We start from the raw sequence: 23880 nt of genomic DNA, 5'->3' as shown, positions 1-23880 counted from the left end.
GTAATCACTATAATAAAAGCGCTACCACTTTGGGTTTAAGTCGTTCGATATAAGTATTTGCATTCGTACAGTAAAATATTATGGACAAGAATGATAAGATATTGAACTTTTTATGACGATAAAATTGGCATTGGTAATATACTAACAGACAGACACATATGATATCTTTGAAGAACACAGGTTTATAATAACGTCAAGGTTCGAAAAAATAAAAAAAACTTCTTAGACTTGTCCTATAACATCTCGTGTGAAATGAAAACTCGTTAGAGACCCTATAAAACTAATCAAAATAAAAGATCATACTCTGAATTTATAACCAACTATAAAATAGCAATACACCATTCGATAAGACAAGTAACATCCAGACTTGCTGTTTTTTCATTTTATTTGACACAAAACATGCCAAAATGTACATGTATTACATACTTTATTCAGAATCTCACCAACAAGAATTCAAGGCAATTAAAATCAAATACATCTTGTGATGTATAACACATAAACCCTAAACAGGCCAAAAGAGGAAGTTTTAGAGACCATGCATTCGTCTTTGATACGCTGCTTTAGCAGTGTAAAACCCGAAAACAGACAGGACACTCTGCCATATTTTCTAGTTTATGTCCGACTACAATGGAAAGGACGACAAGAGCAAAGAAAACTTTAATCAAACCTTTGAAACATAATTAAACGATTACTAATTGATTCTTTCCTCCTTCAGCAAAATACTGTGAAACTAATCTAGAAATTTGGGTTTAACGTTTTAACTTACACGAATCTCATTTTTATAGTTTGTTCGTATGCTTAATGTCTGGGATTTAATTACGATAACTTAGTTGTGACGGGGGTATCACGATCTTGTCGTCATTTGCTTACAACAAATATCACAAGTATACTCCTCAATTTTGACGTTTTAAACAACATTATTTCCATTTAAGTTTGAAAGAATTCAGAAGTCAATATAAATCGAACCATATGTACAAGTTAATGGCGTTATCCGTGATTATATTTCCGTAGTGACAAAAGGGATTGGTTTGTAGTTACTTTAACGAAATGAGATTTCACAAAATGAAATCTTCAAAACAACCACTGTGTATACCAATTTGATTATTTTACGTCGCAATTGTATCATAATTATATTAAATTGTTCCTTTGAAAATGTAAACGTATGTCGGTATATGTTTACATGACACTTAATATGCACTTGCATTACACGAAAACTTGAAATGATTTCAGACGTTTTTGTATTTCGATACAACTGTCTTGTCATTTACATTATAATTAGATTTCTCTGTTTGTTCAGCTGTTTTTTTTTTTTACAATGGTGAACGTGACTTAGATTGACAAATATTTACACCGTGTGTGTCGTTTCAGTTTCCGCAGCACCTTGTCTTATTCTCCTTGTACTATTTCAGAAGTCTTCGTGTAAATCTTTCTTTGGTTCATATGTTGTCCTGAATTTATTGAATAAGAGTTTGGGATGTGATTCTGTCGATATCTTGGCATATTCTTGTTTTTTTTTAATGTTCTTCATCGGTCTTCAAAACTTTCATGTCATGACTTCAATGAAGTCAACGAAGTGACGCCCAAAAACATTACTTATTTTTATCACTTATCAGCTTGACACAAACATAAAACGCTGTGCTTAAATCACTACATTGTACGTCATTTTTATGACATTTCATATATCTGAAAAGTGAATTCTTTCATAAAATTAAATATTCGCATATTACATACATATTATACATTTAAAACTGCTTTGGAGTATTATCTGTCTGTGAATTACCAAATGATACATACATCCTTCTAGCGTTTCAGTGATACATATGTACTTGAAACGCGTGTCGCGTGTAGAATATGGAAATTCAACGTATTCTCAAACGTCATTTAGCTGACAAATATCCCGTCCACAGCACGCCTAAATAAATTACAAAGTCCTCTGATCCACAAAACAGCGGCCACTGATTCATGGTCGCCATGTCATACAAATGATATTAACACACTCTCTCATCTTTTAAATGTTCAATTCATTCTCTTCAGCAATTCATCAACGATCTTCTCAGCAGCGTCAGGGATTCTTGTTCCTATGACAACATAAAATGAACCAAGTTAATGTTTCATTATTACAACGTGAAGGCGGTACGGATATAATGTCATCTAGATCTAGTAACTCGTTAAGGAAAATTACCATACCAACAAAGAATTCGTTACATTATCTCACTACGATGGCAGATGATACAAATCATTTCAACAAAGTTAGACAGGAGTAATATCCACGAAATCGGTAATCATTGTCCTTCCTTTAAAAAATCCAGGCAATTTAGCTTGCATTAAACAAATGAAAGCACAATGAAGATGGACGACGTAAATTAAGCGACTGAAGTTTTGAAATATTTATCCTTGAGATAAACGTGATGAGCTGAACATCTCTAATTCACGTAAACAATTGAAACTATTGTTGGAGAAAGATATGATGAATCGGTAGATTTGCAACATAATTCAAGCCATATATTTTAGAAGACTTGAATTATTGACTTATTTAGCTGTTTCTTAGACAGACTAACATATATGCAAATTTTCTACCTTCATAGTTTGATACAAATTAACTTTTCCTTCCGCGTGAATTACAATTTTTGCTAAAATTACGTTTTTTTTTTATTTTTACAAACCTGGTCCAAATATTTGTGAAACTCCGGCTTCGTACAGGAAGTCATAGTCCTGTGGAGGGATAACTCCACCAGCGATCACCAAAATATCACTGAAAAATGAATGTGATATAATTGACAGGACAGCGCTTCGTTCTCGTAAAATATCTAAGGAAGGCTTATGACCGCTCAAAGGTACATAATATGAAGCAGTGTTTTACGTAATATGGAACATATACTGTATTTCAAGTCCCAAGAATATCTGAAAATTGCCACAGCTGCAACAGAAATGCAGTCAATGTGTCTATAAACCTGAAACAATGGAAACAAATGTGATTACTATGATACCATATTGTGCACACTAAAATAGGCAACAAAGAAAAAAACGGGTTTCTATTATTTCATTTTGAAAATTGTTTTTGACTCATGTCTACTTTTTACGATTCTTTCCTTGTAAAATTCTCCCTATGTCTTTGGTAGAGTATTTTTTGTGGAACTCGATTTAAGAGTACTTTCTGCTGAAACGTTTACAATAGAAATTAAGTGAAATAGGTCAGGGTAACCTTTCACAAGCAGTTACAAGTCTAATTCACTCTATGAAAGCGTAATATGGTTCAAGTCGTTTATGCACAATCGATCAAACTAGAAAGTGAAAGCAAGAAACAATTTCAATCCAAAAACCATACTCAGCTCTATTCACAGTTTCATGATAAATATGAAAGTTTATCCTCACTTTCCTGACTGTCAATAAGATTTAGAACCGTCATAAACCTGACGCCAGATTACCTAGCAGACAATCAGCTTTGCTTAAAATACATGTTCAGTATTCAGACCATTCCAAATAGGTTTGCTAGAAAGGAGAGCAAAGGTTAAAACAACGTGATACCCAGAACAGGCCGACCGCTACATTTACATATGATACTGTTAGAACTATTAGGAACAAAATCATGCAGAAGCCTTGGGGTAATGATGAGAAAACGTGCTCTTACTGATCCGTGACCTACAACTACTCTCCTACCAGCAGGCCAAGCAATGGGCTACTAGGTCAGAGCAGAATCGCAACGCAATCACCAGTAACAGCAAACCTAATGGAAATTTTTTCGAGTATGAAATTAGGAAAAGCCTTGAGATATTCAAAATAGGAGACGCTGTCCGAGGTTTATTAGTACTATGTTCAAGTTGAGTGTCCTAGAGCATACTACAGGAACGTTGTAGATTACAAGGATGTTAGAAGAGATCTACCGTTTTAAAAATAGTGATCTCTAAGCACTAGGTACTGGAACGTTTTTGATAAGATCATAAATATGATGAGTGCCCCTGAAAGAAATAGATTTTGAATCTAAATAAGAAATAAAGACACTTTAAACGCCTCTGATTACGTTATGTAGGTTGCTAACAAAGTGATTCTTATTTCACACCGACAAAATTGTTTGTACTGATAATTATCTAGTGCTAAAATGTATTAAGTACCTTTGGTTTTATCTCATATTCAGAGTTAAATAAAATGTATTTTAAAATTTCATTGGTCAAAACCATTGTCATGTGGATCAAAATTTTACAAAAACGTTTTATGGAGGAAATTTTTATACGTACGATCGACCGATGTCTTTCAGTTCTTCAATGAGTTGCGGAATAAGAGTCTTGTGGCCGGCGGCCAATGAACTGACCCCTACCACGTGAACATCAGCATCAATGACCTGCTGAACTGCCTCTTTTGGTGTCTGAAATTAAAATATCTATGCTAGAATCATCAAAGCAAGTAAATCACCCATTTAGTTTCCCGACATACACGCATCTGCATCTACATCTTCAAGACGAAACGATGATATCATATACATGTATACATCAATGTAATACATCAGAAACGAATGCTAAAAGTAACGGACACTGTTACATATTGTACATACAGGTCAGTTGCAACAGAAACGCCACTTATCAGATGTAACACGTAACGCAATCACAAAGTATTTATAGGCAGATATTTGAAACATGCGTATTTTAGTTTGAATCTGCCACATACATCTTTTCCTGCTAAAAAATTTGATATATGACAGTTTATTTTGCATATAAACTTGCTTTCTGGAAGCCTATGCAATCTAAATGTTCATCTGTTAATACACATTTTGCTTGATTTTAATCCTTAGTATGTTTTATCATAGATAAGCAATTGATGTCAATATCAATTCAAATATGACCAAATATTACTATTCTAGATTCATCAGCGCTTTTCCGAAAGAACATCGGGAAACATCAATTGTCTTGGCAATCTAGTCCAGATTTGAATCCAAATGAGAACGTTTGGGGCTAAATAAACAAGATTTCAATGACAATGTCGACAAAACCTAACAATTTTTATGGTGTTTTGCAAGAAATGATCTACCATTCCAAACACATCTTAAAGAGCTGAATAATAAATGAAAGATGTTCTCCGGTATAGGAAAATCCTACAAAAACATCAAAACCAGCAAGCTTAAGGAATGCAACATTCATGCGTTTCTAAAATATACACGCCTTATTACTAAGTATCTGGCATTGGGCTTTTGTGAAGGTGGCCATACCTTTGTAACTTAACTGTACATTGTAAATTTCGCCCTCTGAGGATTATATAAAAGGAAGACATAAATGTAACACATGTCTTTAATCAGCTCTCCCTGTTCATGTGCGAAAATTAAACAGAGGCATTCCAGAATACAGGATGTCCTAAAACCATTCGGAATGAACCCTTCCCAACAACCAGGTCACAATTGCCTTTTTATTTTGCTGGTATTGGCGTATTCCATTTACTAATGCATATGGAATGCCTTCTTAAATCGAATATAAGTTCGTTGTTCCAAGGTGTCATATTGTTTTTGTTTTTTTCATAAATCCTGATGTTTTCTCGACTTTTTCATAAATTGTGTTCAATGCACAAGTTTTAAATATAAAAAATGTTTGCTGTTTTTCGTAGACTATGAAACAAAATAACTATCAATACTAGTACAATCTTAGGTCAAGTTTAACAATATACAGATGAGGTTATTCAAGATTCTTTTGTTCAATTCGTTTTTGTTTTCTAAGGTTCCGACCTGTGTAACATCCTGTTGCTAAAATTATGTTTGTATACGTAAGAGAAGGTGTCTAGCTCATTATCGCTCACAGCAGTTAGCTTTACCAACTCTGCAGACAGCTGGGCTCCGCCATATAGGTTTAACAAACGGGCACCTCACAAATGGTAGCCCATAAACCATGCAGTAATTGGATGTTAAGTGTGCTCTGAACAAGACAAGAAAGGAATCAATGAAGATTCTCATACTGTAGTTTACTTTAATAGTTTTTAAAAGTACATGTAAACCGTAATTCTATTTACAGAAATTAAATTCAACAGATAAAATCAAATATATATACATTGCTTTTCTGCGAAATTGCCTTAATTCCGTTCTGATAACATAAACAGCTTTTAAAACATTTCCACAGGAAAATTAAGACAAAGTCTAAGTATATCTGGAAGTTGCATTAATGTCATCCAAATATCTGACATATTTGAAGCTAAAGGATATTCATGACAACGTAAGATTCCATACTAACAGAATGTCTGAGGACAGTGCAGATCATGGAATGTCCACAACAAAGCGAGAGTTCAATGGAAAAAATAAAAGTTCGGTTACACAATGTACTTTCAGTCAATATACCAGTCAGCGTTTTCGCCTCGTAAGTAAACTTTAATTGATATGAAACATTTTCCATGTGATTTTAAGTAAATAAGTGATTAAATTTGCATACAGAACAACCAATAAGGTAATGTATTGGCTCAGTCAATTCCATCAGTAAATGACTCGATGTGGCACTTTCATCAGCGAATGACGTTTCGGAGACTCATTCTATCCATTTCATCAGATATTTTTTTAATTGGTTTATATACAGATATGAAAACTTTCCCAGATATAAATTGTACTTTGGTCTCAACAAGGTTACTTCAAATTGATCAACTAATTGACGGTTAACATGTTTACCCATCAACCTAGTATTCCTTATAACTTGCACCCGCATTTCGAACGTAATAGAGTAGTAGTGTTAGCTAGATGCAGAAAGACTATCAAAGAAAATAATGGCGATGTAAACATGTTCACTCTTTCTATCCATTATCCAATTACTACCATGTGTTCCAGAACAATGAGAAAGAAACTCAATTAAGAAATTGTGTAGAATCGGTAACAGACTGACTACAGAAGCAATTTTCAAGTCTGAAAAGTGAACATCACAACAGTTTTGAAACTCATTCAGTATCTTCTGATAATAGATTTTAAACGAATTCTTTTCACAGCAAACACGAGGCAGTAGCATCAATTTACTAATTAAGTAATTTTCTGTGTTGAAAGTCAAATGTTCAATAAAGAGATGAAAAGGTCATTGTCCAATGAAGTTAAGACAAAGTATTGCTAATGATGTCAAAATGGATACAAGTACATGTCTCTTAAGTATAAATACGAACCGTAAATATATACATTATGTCATATCGTCTGTCGCCGCTGTTTCTCTTACATTCGTAACAGTAAGTAGGATCGTGCTATGTTATGCAATGTAATAAATAATAAGTGGGCGGTGACATAAAAAAATTGTATCCTAAACATCTTTCATATTATCAATTCTATTTATACATAAAAACTTATATAAACATATGTTAATCATTGAATTGTTCACGTTGCCAAGAGTAAACATTTGGACGGTAGGAATGGCCCAATATTGCTCATTGAATTTTCTCCAGACGTAAATGCTTAATGAACTACTGCACATTTTAAACACAAATCAGAGACTTTCACATACAGCCCTAACATTTGAATTCATTTTTCGTGAACGTTAACTTATTTTTCTAAATAGGCAGAAAAAGAAACATGTTCTCATCCAGTTTCGCGTGCATCCCTAGTTGAGGTGTGAAATGTGAGAATACAAGTCAACTAACGCATGCCAAGCAGCTATGTTTTGATTGTTTCTATAAAATCACTAATAAAGTCCCTCGTCACTGATCAACGTTGATAACGTTCTTTTCACTAGATTTTATTTCTTCCAGTTCGTAATATTGACAGACCAGTTGTAACCAAATTGTCTGATTGTGCTGTTCTATAATGTGATACAACCGTGTGGATGTTACACAATGTGTGAACTATGCATTGACAATATTTCAATGTGCGGAATTTTCGATGCATTGTACGATACTATAAATGTAAAACTGTATATAGTTACATAAAGTAAGGTAAGCTCAAAACTGTAGGCGGTAATACTGAAATTTCAGGTCAAATATTTCAACTATTTTGTTCTGATCGAAGCAAGGTCACACGAGACTAAAAAAACTACATGTTCTCATGCGGAGAATGATTTGAACTTGGTGTTTCTCGTATGAGAGATATAGAAATCTTACAAGTTATCCTATGCACAATGTCATGTTTTGTCCGGTCTGTTTTGGTATCGTGACTCATTGTGTAACCTCAATATGGGAAGTAAAATCAACGAATCGAAGCATTCGGAAATAAAACCAAGTTCAAGAGAGTTTTATCCAATTGCAGGCCGACATTCTGTAACATATCAATCCCGACTTTTCCTCAAATAACATTTTGGTAAATTTCCAAATTGTAAATTTCCATTTCTGAATAGCAAAATCCCTGTATCCCCTACTTCTGGTGTTAAAATGTCGTAGTTGATTCAATGGCTTAATCCCATGCTTCCGTAATTGTTTTATCTTGTTCTAATTTGGGGACATGACATTACTTTTCACGCATTCAGTGAACGAAAGATGTTTAAATTTATCCTGCTGTGTTTTAAGTCGTGTTTTCCTTGTAGGCAATTTATTTCTAATAATTTTAGAACCAAAGATGTAAAAATTGTATTTAGGCGAATTTCACTCTGTTATTTCGATGGTCCCCATTCCTAGTTAAAGTATACCATACAAGCCCTAATACCCTAGAAACATTGTTACAAGTCCCTGTTAACATACTCTTCAAGATGATAGCCAGGTTGTGGTAAAGGAGGCTTGTTTCGATATTAATCGTTAAACATTTATTCCCCAGATAAATAGAATAGCTAAAAGATCTGAACGAAAACAGAAATATTGCTCATCAAGTCTTGGTATATAAACTTGCAGGTCATGTTACATATAATGGCTAAAGGTGGGGTATGATAGGAATGCGTGTGTTAACTTGTGGCTGGCTGCTGCTGTCTAGGTCAAGTGTCCATCAGGTAAGGTCACTGAACTTCAGCTAACATCTGGCGGTACTCAATCGAACTGAAGGTTACAGGCGCCAGCTACTGGTAGTCATTGAATGGTTGTGTTATGGGATGGAACTAATTGATTTTGAGATCAAAAGCTGAAAACTCATAATTAATCACTGTATTATCACAGATGACCTTTCAATATTATTACTTATTACTACAGGTGGACAGTGAGAGTTTTATATGGTACAAAACATATTATTGGTGATAAACTAGGCAACAGGGTCATATTGTTCCCAATAGAAAACGTTCTTATATAAATGTCCATTATACTTTTTTTTTAACTTTTTAATTACAAGGAGGTCACTGAACATATAAATATATACGCTGGAGTCACCTACAAGAAAATACCAACATCTCAACATGATCGTAATCCAAACTTGAATTCAATACAAGTTGGGCAAAGTATGAACAAAAGAAGGATTTACACAGAGACTCCTATAAATGTACACAGAGAATAAAGCCAGGTGTTCCGGAAGAGTAAGCATCTTCAGCTTCATCGATAACATCGGCCATGCAAATCTTTATCAATCCAAGAAAGTAATGTCATGTTCTCAAACGAGAACATTCACTATTTGATATTCTTTTAGTTTTATTAATTGAATTTAGGTACCAATCATGGTTGGTATACCTTGTTGGTGATATTCGGAAACACAAGCACACATATGATAAGGTTTTCATTACTCATACATAAACGATAGCAAATTAAAAACAAGAGGCCAAACTTGACCTATCATTTAACTGTCAATTCTAAAAGACTTGAGTTGAAGTGGTTTAAGAGTGTTCAATATACCTGAGCTCAGTAAATATCAATATTTTCCAATAACAATTAATACGCTGCCAATCATTTCTGAATCATCATTTTTCCTTGTTTGTCCACAAAATACCGCTTTCTGATTTGTCATTCTTTTTCTTTAATTTCTCCATGAAAAAAAATCTAACACGCCCACTTAATGATTATTGGGGTATTCTATGGCAACACGCCACTTTGCGGCAGGACTATCACAATCCCTTTTTTGTATGAATGGAATATCAGTTTACACATTGATGTGGTGTATAGATATGCTATGATGTAAACAAAGAAACGGACTACAGCATCATAAAATATTCAAAAATCTTACAACGTTCACAAACAATTAACAACCAATAAATATCAAATTGATCATGGGGGAAATATGTTATTTTATAGTTTTAAATATTTTGAACTGGGATGAAAGCAATATCACATCACCAGATCAAAATGTCATCTGCTTACGCATTTTGTGTCAGACTTATGATTACAGGATAAATATCGATGTTGTTAGTGTTTTGGCTTTCAAACCGAAATGATTTTTTAAATAGTGAGTTAGATGAGATTTCAGCAAATGTCAGCAACATCTTATCTTTTGTATCAGGATCATCAACTATTACAAGCCAAGTTGCTCTTCTACCTCTCAGCATGCAGTATCACATTTTTATTTAATTGATACTGCTTTTAATCCAACAGCACACTTTCCGACTAATGATGTAAACAAATCAATTGTCACGTAGATGCTCTAGCCTCCATCCACTGTCACACTATACATTTATTTCTGTTTGGAATGTGATGGGCCAACTCCTGAGTGAATTTTAAGGACTGAAATAGCTATCACTGACTTTACACCATGAAAACCTGTTTTAGTGATTTAATACAAAATAATCCTTAGTTAAATTAACAAATCTATATGTAAATGGGTTATATTTGAACCTATCTTAAGAAATTCATTATAAGCTTGTCAAAGCTTAAAATGATTAATTGAGTCAATGTACATGTAAGAATCTCTCTGATATTATGTCCACAAAGAACAATGTTTAACGGTGTTGTTAAGATGTATTAACCTTACCTAAATTACATGCCAAACATACTAAATACAGAGTAACATATCATAACACATTGGTTTAAATGTGATATTGAATATTTGTCATGGTAATGTATTTTTATCTACTATGTAAAATCATCGTTGATACATTTAAAGTGATTCTTAGCATTCAGAACACTTTGGCATACAATTCTATTAAAAAAACCCCAGCTTTTTTGACAAAACTTCAATGACAGCCATAACTCAAATTCACAAATATGTCATGTTGCACAAAAATCAATGACGCCGGTGACAAGGCTGATACCAGGAAAGTGTTAACTCCTGAATTATTAACTGAACAGCAGAAAGGTAAATTCTGTTATTCTGTACACAGAAGAAAACCAAAGAAGATAATAGTTTACTATACGAAGTACAGAATTGGATTACAAAACTTTGCTCAGTTAAACAATGTTTTCACCTTTTGTATGGTTAAACAAATCCTACTGCCTAAACTTCACCAGAACATTCATCGCTTGGGGCACGATGAAGCTAATACTATGCCTGATGTTACAGTGACAAACGGTAACCAGTAAACATCCTACACTCCCGCAAGACCACGACCTTGATCCACTAACAGGATGTTAAATTTGTACATCTGTTACAAAGGTTAGAAATAGATTATTCTCATGAACACTTCCAAGGAGAAATAGTTTATAGCGTCATAAGATCTATTGCATTTAAAATGATATGCCACTCTCTAGGTCATGATATATGACCTGGATATACTCCTTTCTCTAACCTAAATATCACCTACTGAAACATAAAAAATTCCCCTCAATACAAGAGTATCAGTGAAATTAATGAATGCTTCCTTAAAATGGACTTTAATGGACACAAATTTTTAACAAAGGGCAATAACTCTGTAATTAAAGGGTTGCAAGATCTGAGTTTGATACGCTACTCATCCTCTAAGTATGACCAATATATACACCTAGTTGCATTGTCCTAGTTAGATTGAAAGTCAAGTTATGGTTTTGAAACATAAGATTTAACAAACGGGAATAACTCTGTAATTAAGGAAATTTAAACAAAGGGCACTAGCTCTGTCATTAAGGGGTTGAAGGACCTTGGATCTGGTACACTGCACATCGTCTTAGTATGATTAATGATTGATGGACAAAATGGCAACTGTTTGCTCCTCTAAAAATTTTCAGGTAGTATAAAAACAGTCCTACTTTTAACTTCATTATCATAAACTGAACTGTGCATCCTTGTTTAATATTCTTTAGCTTGTTCTATAGGTCCAGAAATTTCTGAAAATTAATTTGACCTTATAAAACAAAGCATGATAATACAATTCCTTTGACTTAATTTAAGCCCCAAAAGAACAGAAATAAGCAAGTTGACTTCATGAGTAGAATCATCAAGCACTAAAAATTTTACAGTCCTCAACAATATGCTCCCATCCTAAATACTGTATCTCCCTACTTTCCCTTGTATTTCTGTGTTTTTTAACTATTTTTGCTCTTGATTCTTGAAAAACTATTTCTGCCCTGGTATATTGAAGCACTGTGCCATTTGCTTGAAAATGAATAACTGGATAGAGGAACATGTATGTAATTAAGAAGAAATCGAAGCATCAATAATGTTACTCAAGGGTCTGATAATTAAAATAAGCTTGCCAAGAAAGGCAATGAACAACTGGGTCTTATACCTCTGAAATCTGAAATATCCGCAGTACAAATTAGATTATACATACTAAAGAGCGATTAACACCTTTCTAAACAAATTTAGAATCGGAGACATTATAGCCAGATAAAGAAGTTAATTGCATGAACCGCTGTTTCAACCTTCTAGCACTCATCTGGTATGCTAGTTATAAAAAACACATGAGCAATATGAGTTATAAACAATAATCAAGAACAGTAATATAAAGTGTTACAATGCAGTCCCCCAATGGACAGGAGTAAGATTTGCTAGTGTTTCTGGAAAAATGTTAACAATGGTGGCATACTGGGGTGAAAGGTCACCACACAAGGTACTCTCCCAGTTTTTTTGGTATATAAATCTCTGGGGATTTAAACATCATCTGAAAATGCAATCTTAAAAATTTATACATAAATAGCAAAATTTTAAATATATCTGGAAACTAAATCATGATTGAAAAAAAAAATTGTTCAAATTTAGATTGGAAAGAGCATTACCTCACTAAACCCTAGAAACTTTAAAATCTATAATAACAGCACGGCTGTATAATGTGCTGACAAATTCAATCTAATTCCAATTTGTTTTCGATTGCAATAAATGATTTTTGTGTTTCCTTTAATGACTAGAAATGCATATGAAAATAGCAAAGCAGAGGGACTGCATGCTATAAAGTGCTCTGTGACACATTAATTAGGTTGGATAGTGGTCTAATCAACAGTTCTCACTCTACCGCTTACCCTGTGATTTCCAAATTAACATGCAATATCAAGCCGAGGTTACGCGTTGTTATTACACAACACACTAACATTTATTGAAATGATAAAAGGTAGTATCAGATGGTATCTGACAATAAAGCAACCTGTGCATCGTTTAGATCTCCTAAAAATTATATCACATTCCCGGCAATCTAATTAATCTAAAAGCACCTTTACTAGGGACTTCAGAATATTACCATATTTACCAGTGCGTGTATATTACAGGGAATGATGATGTCTGTCACTGAAGTGATTACTCTCATGTGAGGGTACAATTACAGTGTAAGAAAACTCAACAACGTACCTGCAAAATCACCTGTTTAAGACAATAGATGCATAGGACATTGTCGTGATGAAATATAATCAAACTGACAGCATGCAATACTGTCTGCATTTGATTTAATGCTGTTGTGATCGCATGACGGACAACAGTTTAATAAGTAAGTGTCAGACAAATAATAAAATGAAACGATTAAGGCTTTGTAAATATTCTCAATGCAACATTGGTAACTAACAAGTTCTTTTATCAGTACAGATGTTTATGTGTTTGCTGATGGGTAATATATAGATAATTGACATAAATTGACCACCTAATAAACAGGTGGGGAATTACCATGGTAAAGTGAAAGGATACATTTGAAAATATCATCAGACACAGAGATCAGGTTTAAGTTCAAAGCAATGTTCCTCTAGTACAGCATGAACTAATGTTCCGGAACAGTGATCCCTCATTATTATTTCATATTATCGTACAAGAGTACTTTAGAGCAGAGTAGTATATGCCCACCCAATGTTCATGATATATTCTGGATTTGTTGTATCCATACAGTATAGTTACAGTGACTTTGGGTTAGATTAGCTACAGCAAACTCCAGTTCTTCCACAAAATAGATTTTGCATTGTAGAAACAATAACCTCAACCTTTGACTTATGGGTCTGAAAAGTAATCCCTAGCAAGCACATTCAGTAAGAAAGCATTGTATGAAGTTTGAGTTTGATTGGCCCAAGGGAACCCAAGTTATATCACAGAAACCAATCTTCTACTTAGAGTAACAATAATCTGGACCACTGACCCTGGGATCTGAAAAGCAATCCAATGCAAGCCATTTTTGTAAGGAAGTGTTGTAGAAGGTTTGAGTTTGATTGGCTGAAGCAAACTTGAGCTATTGCAGGGAAACTGATTTTTCTATTTATAGTAACAGTGACATTGACTTTTGACCTTAAAAAGTATAAAGCAATTCCAAGCAAACACTTTCTGTAAGGAAGTACTGTCTGAAGTTTGGGTTAGATTGGTCAAAGCAAACTCTAGTTTTCACATGGAAATTGATTTTCTATTTATAGCAACTGTGACCATGACCTTTAACTTTGGGAGATGAAAAGCTACATACCCTAAGCAAGCACTTCCTTCAAGGAGGCTTGGCATAAAGTATGAGTGCCATTGGCCTAACAGAATTTGAGTTACTGTACAGAAACTAAAAAAAGATTGACAGACAGACATGCTGCTTCCTAAAGGGCACCGCATCTCCAAGCAGGCCCTAATGAGAGTTTATATGGCAAATAGACAGATGGACAACATCATATCATAATGCATTTCATCACCTAAACAAATTTCTTTGAAAGAGTATATTGAGTTAGCATGCAGATGCACACCAGTGGAAGAATGGAGTCAGGAACCATTGTGATACAACTTGTCCAGTTACTGCAGCACTAGCTGGCACCGATGACTCAAGAATGCTGTTTATTTCAAAATGGTCATGTTCTCCTCAGAGCATTGTTATACAGGACATTAGAAAATCAAGAGCTAATCTATATGTAACTTCTAACTATTCCATAATAATACTTTACAAATATTTAGGAATATGGTATATCATTGATACAAATGCAAACAAGATGTGTTTATGAAAAACTATGCCCCTGGTTGCAACACAATTCTAAAGTGAGATATTAAGACTGTACTGTGAAAGGCATGTGCTAATTGCTTGCTTACTTTATGAAACACATGTCTTCATTGAGGTGATGATTCTTTTTTTGCTCTCAAATATAGGTCAAGTTCACATGGTCAAAACTATTGGTACCACTGGAAAGATCTTGTCACAAGGAACCACAATCCTAATATGGAAGCCCTATCTCTTACAGTTCAATAGTTACTGGCAAGGTTAAAGTTGACAACAAACAAACAGACAACACAAAAACAATATGCTCCCAATCTTTCGAAGCAGGGGCATAAATTAAAAGTGTTATTGAATGCCATGTAAATTAGTAGCAGAGTCTGTCAAATACTTGTAGATAGCAACAGAATGTTGATTTTTTCTCATAATGCTATTAAAAGGACAAATAACTACGCATGCAAACTCATAGATTTATTTCTAGAGGCTATGTCCTTTTTTTATCGTTTTTTCCCTTTTTAAAAAACTGGCATGTATTGGACATAACATTTCCAAGGTTATAAGGATTTTTGTTAGATCAATATTATTTCTGAGTCTGTCGTGTTTTTATTAATTATTTTATCTGATCTTCTTCTTACTCTTCTTCTTAATGTATTTAAATCTAAGGCTCCATTTCCCATTAAGTAGAAACTTTGGCATACATGTTCAACAAATATAATTAGGGAACAGTATGCTTATTTTCATGCTATACTGGACATTACATAATGAATTGTGTCTCGTGTTAAAATGACAAAATTCATGACTTTATTTCGAGTATATGCATAAAAACATTCCAAAATAGTTTAAGTCTAAAAATGGTGTAACTATCCCAATGTCAAGGAAATTAAACAAAAATCCAAGACCTGCAAAATTTGTTTGAAATTCTCCCTCATACTGTCTTAGCCAATCAATACGCTTCCTTCAACCAATGATGATGTAGAAGCTCTCCTCACTTTCCAGTCAAGTTGTCTGTAGTTTCAGGTCAAGATGCAGGTGGAGGCATATTAAAAGGTTAAAATGTTTGTCTGCATGAATTATCCGTCTAAATTGTTGTTTAATTCCTGGTGTACACACCCCAAATTCGTCATGTCTACCTTTGAATGGTAAAGGTACTTGTTCACTAAAGTAGACTGACAAAACAACAAAAATCGAGGAGAGACATCAACAAGAGATCAGGACAGAAAACTAATCAAAGTTGTCAGCACATTTCTTTCAACTGTAGATTGAGATTTATGCATTGTTCTCTAAAGAATTATCCATTAAAGTTAGGACACAAAACCATGTAATGTAACTTCATTTCATTGTAATATTATCAACTGAAATTGATCTGTGGACTGAAAATATCGCCTGCTGTAATGGTTATCAACTTTATTGACCTTCTGACAAAAAGCCCACATTCTAACTGACTGGAAGAGAAAAGTGAATTGGAAAATGTCACAAAGATTGTCATTGTTATACTCTCCTCTTCACATTTCGATAACACATTTTAGTATGTCGTTATAATCAATTTCTCAAATGTTGATCATCTGTCTCAATCGGAAAGACGGCTGCCATCTTTGTACCAGCATCAGAAATCATGAGTATATCAGGGATTAGATCTTAAAAATTACCTAATGAAAAAATGTGATCCTTATTTAAGAATTCCAGTTATAGTTTAAATTACAGTGTTTTTCATAATGTAAAGATTTTATGAACCATCAAATTTCCTTCATTTTTATTTTTATTTAAAATTTTGATATGCTTAATATTTTCCATAAAATCAAATTTATTGCTTACACTACTTGTTTGAGGATCGGCATAGAAATAAAATAAACATTCCATGTCTCTATATGTTATCAGTAATTTGGAAAATTCCATTGCTCAGTCAATGAATGCATCATTGTAATCCAACAAATACAATGGAGGACCACAAAGCTCATCGGAAGCGGCCACAATAAAAAATGATTTAATTATTGTACCTGCCAAACTGAATGGGTTTGGGATCTATTAAAAAAGGTCTGAAACATGGTCAATTAAAAAAGAAAAAAAAAGAAAATGTCAGCACCTAATTGCTGTAATAAGAAGCTTTGACCTTTAAATATATGTCATATGACAATAATGAAGGTAGCAGATGTAAGGACTTCCAAGAACTACAAAAATTTTCATCCAAAAACTTAAAATGGTTTGAGGTGGGATGTGGATGCAGATGCTGGCAGAACAGCATTAGCTTAGGTTTACATTCTTGTAACTGCTGAACCAGAAATGAAGACAGTTTAAAAGTTTTGATTAACTTTTTACGGCAACTAATTCACATTTGGAAACAAATTCCTGAAAATCTGTTAATATGGTGAAAACTTGCACTGAGGAAAGACTTCTGACTCTGCTCTGCGCATTGACGTTTTGGTTATTTCAACAGAATGGATTAGTTGGCTATTTTTTAAACATCAGTGTAGAATATTTTACATAGCATAGGGGCACATTTCTTATCAGCCAATAATGTAATGAGTGTAGATCTTGTCTGGACTTTTTCACTTAAACAAAGTAACCTCACATGTATAATGGATTCCATTCATTTGTTTTTGAACTTTAATTTCAGTATGTTGCAGTATTCTATTTTTATGGGCTTATTGGAATAAATGTGTGAAATTTGTGCACTTTTGTGTGGTGGTTTCTTCAAATGATTTGCTTTCTCTATTTTTATAACCCCGTGCAAATAATGGCAAGTACTTTTTTTTTTAAACTAATGTCCGAATGGCAAATCCGCAAACTATATTGATCTCTAGAGTGTGGAGATGTGGCTGGGACTAAGAACAACATTAACTTTATGTCTCTTTTATACATATAGTCTGACCACAGTCACTGATTAACATGGTCACATATAAAACTGTGTATTGATTTTTTTTGAATACCACAAAGATTTACTTAAATAAATATAAATATCATTTGGATAATAGTAAGATATGTAAAATAAAAGTACCTCCCCCCCCACCCCCCACCCCAAAAAAAAAAAAAAAAAAACAGAAACAAATTAAAAGAGATTCTGTGGAGAAAGTACAGGGAGAATAAAACACAGGAATGGTAAAGCTCTTTTGTTTCATCAAAAAAACACATCAATTAAAGACACTGAGGTAGTGATGTCATATTCTCAAAGGAGAGCAAGTTAAACATTAAACACACAGAGGTAGTAATGTCATATTCTCAAACGAGAGCAAGTTAAACAACAATGAAAATACCAGACATTATAAAGAACAGAAATAATGTCCAATTCACAATGCAACAAAATACAAATTTTGGTACCACATCATATGTATACAATTAATGCATTTTTATGCCAAATGATTTTGAAAAAAAAATGGCTTGCATGAAAAACACTCTTTTAGGATTCAACTCTATAATTTCCAATTAAAAACGATAAATGAATAAAAAAACATGAAAAAAAGGGAGAACAGAAACTAGAAATCGAAAAAAAAAACCCCAAAAAAACAGGAAGTAATGTCTGTAAAAGAAATAATTATAATCATTATGGCTGTGATTTGAAAAGTTGAGCCTTATTTATCAGAAGTTCAGTCAGTAGGATATGAAACTGATTGCCCACATCTGTCACGATCTTTTGTATATACACACATCACATCATCTCCCAGACACATCATTGTAATTATCCTGGCTGTGAATAGGAACAAACAGTAAGTTCTTTCATGTATGTATCAGATGTGGCACATATTTTGAAATTTTAATGATATTTTTCAGAAATAATACATCCTGAACAAGTTCAATTAAAAAAGTCTATGCTGATAAAATCTGTCCTCAGTTCTGATTGGACTGCGGGATCTGACAACACCATTAATGACGAGAAAAATCTATAAAACAAGGATTTCTTTTATAGTCACCATAATGTGTATCAATTCTCTTACAGTATTTATTGACAGTACTCTATTGATGGGTGTTTAATTTACCACTGCTTGGGCTTCCTAATTACTGATCACAAAATGTAGTCATTAATCAAGCTATTGTTATAAATACTTTGATAATCAATACAATCAACATCCTGGAGAGTATAGCAGTGTAGCGTTTATTTTAAACTCCCCACTTACAAAAATCTTCAATTTTATTTATAAAGAACCTTTACAAGTTACCATATTGCTAGAGTAAGTCCAGGGAATGTCTTTCCATCTCAACCCTAGATAATCAATATGCCTCGGCTGGAAAATATCATATTTTTTCAATTCTTTTCATCTCATTCAAGCAAGGACACAAATACACATAATCAATAGCCCTCCCCTCCAGTCTTCCATCTAGTTAGTCCCCTTCTCCCCGGGAAATTTTTATACCCCTGTCCAAGTCAATATTGAAAGTACCTATCTGAGTGACAGTGTCAATCTTAAGTCAGTACTGATAGCACCTGTCTGAGTGACAGTGTAAATGTTAAGTCAGTACTGATAGCACCTGTCTGAGTGACAGTATAAATATTAAGTCAGTACTGATAGCACCTGTCTGAGTGACAGTGTAAATCTTAAGTCAGTACTGATAGCACCTGTCTGAGTGACAGTGTAAATCTTAAGTCAGTACTGATAGCACCTGTCTGAGTGACAGTGTAAATCTTAAGTCAGTACTGATAGCACCTGTCTGAGTGACAGTGTAAATATTAAGTCAGTACTGATAGCACCTGTCTGAGTAACAGTGTAAATCTTAAGTCAGTACTGACAGCACCTGTCTGAGTGACAGTGTAAATCTTAAGTCAGTACTGACAGCACCTGTCTGAGTGACAGTGTAAATCTTAAGTTACCAATGAGAGTACCTGACTCAGTGACCACGTTTAACTAAAGTCATTGATTTCTCACTGATTTAACATGAGTAAAAATACTTGCATTTAGAAACTAAAAGTCTGACAGAAGTTCTCCATGGACCTCTGGTACCTAAGATTCATTAAAAGAAAATTAAGAAAATCCATAATTAATTAGTGTAGTGTATCTCATACCGAATCATCAGATATTTTCATCATATATATGAGTCATGTACAGTGATTAATCCATACAATCAGGACATCCACTGTTTCAGGCATAATCTTGAGGTTTTTTTATGTAAAACCAATTTTCATTATGTAATACTTACCATAACTTTAGAATGCAAATATGGTACCTAAACCCATCTTTGTATCCCCAAAACAAAAGATTAAAAAATCCTGCCCTCCCTACGATCCATGAGCCTTCACGGCAGGAACATAGAGTGATATCCCTTCCTCTAGCCTTTATGGGGTACCGCAGAGGGGCAGCCAGGCAGATAGGAAGAGGGGAGGACAGGGTGGGACTTGATAAAGTTATGGTAAGTATTACATCATGAAAATTGGTTTTACATGAAAAAACCTCAATTTCATTTCAGCAATAACTACCACAACTTTAGTAGGCGAATTTGTCTTACCGTAGTGGTGACTAGCAGTCAGGCAGCCCATCCAGCACAGCTGAAAATGGTAGGGAGGGGGGACAGAGTGCTGATGAGAAGGAGGGGAACCTCCCCATGAATGAGCAGGTGTACCCACATGCCGCCAAACGGAATAGACCAGCCCGGGGCTAATGGGGTGGCACAGCCACTAAATGTGCCACTACCAGAGGTCCCAACGAATACAGACCTTCTGAGTGAGAAGCTAGGGACCGCAGATAAAAATCTTCTGTGAAGGTATCCCTGTCCCACCAGAAGGCAGCAGACATGACCTCCTGGAAGGAAGACCCATTAAGGAGGGCCCAGGATGCAGCGAGGGCCCTGGCCTCTTGAGCCCATACTTTCACCCTGCCCGAGCCTGATCATCAGAATGCTCATAAGCATACTTAATGACCTGGCAAACCCACCTAGAAACCGACTGGGAGGAGACATCTCGCTGTCTCTGTTTGATGGGCAAAAACAGATGGAATCGAGAGCCCCGCCCCCCTGGTTTTAAGATAAAACCTAAGAGCCCGACAAGGACAAGGCAATCTATCCCCGCTCATCCGAGCTAGTCAAAGACGGAATCCTGATGGGATCAGGCAAGAAACCCGGGACCTGATTCTTTGCAAGAAAGGATCAGTAAGAAGTGTAACTGCAGCGTAGCCTCTGGACCAACGCAGGCAAGAAGGAAGTGACAACAAGGTGTGGACTTCGCTCCTCCTACGTTCAGAGGCCTGAGCCAAAAGGAAGACTGCCTTGAAAGTGATAAACTTTAATGAGGCTCAAAAGGAGACCTCGTCAGGGAATCTAGCACCAGTGCTAAATTCCACTGCTGGGCTAGATGCCGAACTCTGTGTCTATCCAGCCTCTGATCTCCTTCCTGCCATATAAGGCAAGGACACTAGCAATAGCTGTCTGATAGCCAGCAATAGTGCCAGGGGCCAGATTGCGGTCCCTAAACAGATAGAGTAGGAAATCCACAATCAGCTGTACAGTGGCTTCGAACGGATCAACCTTCCTGCCAACACAACAATTACAGAAGATCTTCCATCGTGACTGGTAGACGGCAGAAGAGAAGATTGATCATGCGATGCGATCTGACACATCTTGAGAAAAGCCTGTCTTGGCAAGGCTTCCAGAGATAGCCTCCACGCGTGAAGGTGGAGAATCTCGGGTCAAGAGTGTGTCGTTCTGGACCGAGGCTGGCGACGGAGATTTGGTCTGGTGTGGAGAGCCAAGGGCTCCTCCACCAGAAACGACAAGAGCTCCGGAAACCAAGGCTGCCTGGGCTATCAGAAGTAGGGAGCAGTGATGCTCCCAAAACTTCTGTAGCACCCTGCCCACCAAGTTGAAGGGAGGGAATGCATAAACATACATCCTGTCCCAGTCCACAGAAAGGGTGTCAACGGCCCAAGCCTTCAGATCTGAGAGACGAAGGTTGGCAGGTGATTGTTCAGAGAAGTGGCAAACAGGTCTATAAAAGGCCTGTTCCACACCTGACAAATTCCCCTGAACACCGAGGGGCACAGCTGCCACTCCATCAACACCTGCTGGCGGCGCCTGGACAGAGTGTCCGCCAACACGTTCAGCCTGCCTGGAAGATGTTTGACCGCAATGGACAAATGCATCTCCTGGCAGAGAAGAAGGATGCAGATGGAGAGAGCACACAGGACGTGAGACTTGGTGCCCCCCTGTCTCTCCAGATATGCAACAACTGTAGAGGTCTGGAGAGGTCTGATGTGAAGCCTCCCGAGGGGGACCACATCTGCCAGGGAATTGAGATACCCCAGAAAACCCGGAAGAGAGGGTAGAGGAGCAGTTCTTTTCTAAAACTCGAGCCAAGGCAGTGGCCAGAGCCGAAGACACGATAGTGCCTTCTGGCAGAGACTGATCTGAGCAAATGGAAGCCTGAGGAGCCACCAGAGAACCCAGAAGGGTGGTGGATTTGGGGAGATATCGGCCCGGAAGGCCCGCATCCCCCAAAGAATAGCTGAGCTTCAGCTTCAGCTGTCTCAGGGCCATCTTCCCCCTGGGAACCCTCCTGGACAGGAGGGTCATCATCAGATGACTCAGATGGATCAATATCCGAGCACTCAGGCGAAAGATGAATGACATCGTCTTCCACTGCTGAGCCCGCACCCTAGACATCCATCTCCTCCTCAACAGGGACCAAAGTCCATGTGGGAGGAACAGGGGCCGCCAGAGGAGCCATCTCCAGAGAGGGGGACTCTTCTATACGGTGTTTAGACGCAGATCTAACAGGCGTAGCTGTAAGCTTGGGTCGGTCAGCACGGGAGGCGGAAGTCCTAAAGGTCCGACGAACCTTTTTAGGACCGGCTGACAAGGACCCCAAAGTAGCAGAACGTTGGGGAGATTCCACACTGCTATAATGTCTCCTATAAGGAGAGACCAACCCCCATGGGTTCCACGAGGGAAGACCCATGGGGTTAAATCCAAACCCCTGAGGGAATGGGAACGGTCCCGCTGGCTGGGAGTGACCCCAGAACTGGCCAAGATGGCCTGCCTGAGTCTGGGGTTGGACACCCTGTCCAAATTACCAGGATGAACCGCCACTCCCACCAGGTGGAAACCCAGACATGAACGGGCTAGGCTCGTAACCGCTGGGTAACTGTTGGTACCCAGAACCATTCGTAAGCAGGCCTGGGCGGCCTAGGGATGAGTGCCCGCAGGCACCCCGGCACCCTGAGCCCCGGGTAAAGCGACACTGGATGCCTGGCTGGAAACCCCAATCCCTAGGGAGAAACCCCCTGGGTAACCCTGCACTGGGAAATCTGGGCTGGAGCAAAAAGCCCCAGAGCTAGCAGCCTGTGAGGGTGGGAAAAAAGGCCCCGTGCTGACACCAGGATTAGTGAACAAATTTCCGTAGACATAGACAATCCTGACAAAAAATCTGTGGCCTATACCCGAAGGTACAGGCCCGGAGTCAAGGCGGCCCCCACCAACGACGCCACCTGGCTCGCCGGTGTCACTGAAGGAATCAGTGACCAATGACCAGCGACCAGCGACCGGAAGTCCCTAACCGACAGTAAAACCACCCGCTGAGAAGAGCTACTGGTCAATTCGACCCTGGACTGTGCCGAGTCAGGGTCGGGCTGCCCTCCCCCACCCCTTCTCCAGGATGTGCCTGGATAGGGGGAGCCACCCCCTGCTCAAGGGCAGACCACCCCCTGCTCAAAGGCGGAGCTCTGTGGAACGAGAGCACCCCCGGCAGGAACACCTAAGTCACCCACCTGTTCAGAACCAGAGGTGGAGGACCTAGAGGGCTTACTTCTCTTGCCGGAAGAAGAGGGGAGTATTGACAGCAGAAACGGCGAGCGAATACAGTTCACACGGCGCAGTCTCTGTGCAAGGGCGTTACAAAGGACATGCATCATGGGGGTCC

The 23880-nt window shown here is 36.9% G+C and overlaps 1 protein-coding gene across 1 annotated transcript in view; it reads right to left on the bottom strand.

The window, feature by feature from the left end:
* Nucleotides 1–367: 367 nt before the first annotated feature.
* The window catches only part of LOC132560523 (methylmalonyl-CoA mutase, mitochondrial-like), a 38555-nt gene continuing 15042 nt past the window's right edge, over nucleotides 368–23880 (bottom strand). The window contains exons 15-17 of the mRNA XM_060225191.1: nucleotides 4233–4360; nucleotides 2664–2752; nucleotides 368–2078 (exon numbers count right to left, since the gene is read on the bottom strand). Coding sequence (XP_060081174.1) covers nucleotides 2017–2078; nucleotides 2664–2752; nucleotides 4233–4360 — 279 coding nt within the window. The 3' untranslated portion in view covers nucleotides 368–2016. The remainder of the gene's footprint in view (nucleotides 2079–2663; nucleotides 2753–4232; nucleotides 4361–23880) is intronic.

Source organism: Ylistrum balloti, unplaced genomic scaffold (genome assembly GCF_031769215.1).
Source record: "Ylistrum balloti isolate Yb309-2 unplaced genomic scaffold, AGI_CSIRO_Ybal_v1 Utg371072, whole genome shotgun sequence".
Classification (NCBI taxonomy): Eukaryota; Metazoa; Mollusca; class Bivalvia; order Pectinida; family Pectinidae; genus Ylistrum; species Ylistrum balloti.
The sequence above is the reverse complement of the archived record's forward strand: the minus strand, read 5'-3'. Positions and strand labels throughout refer to the sequence as shown.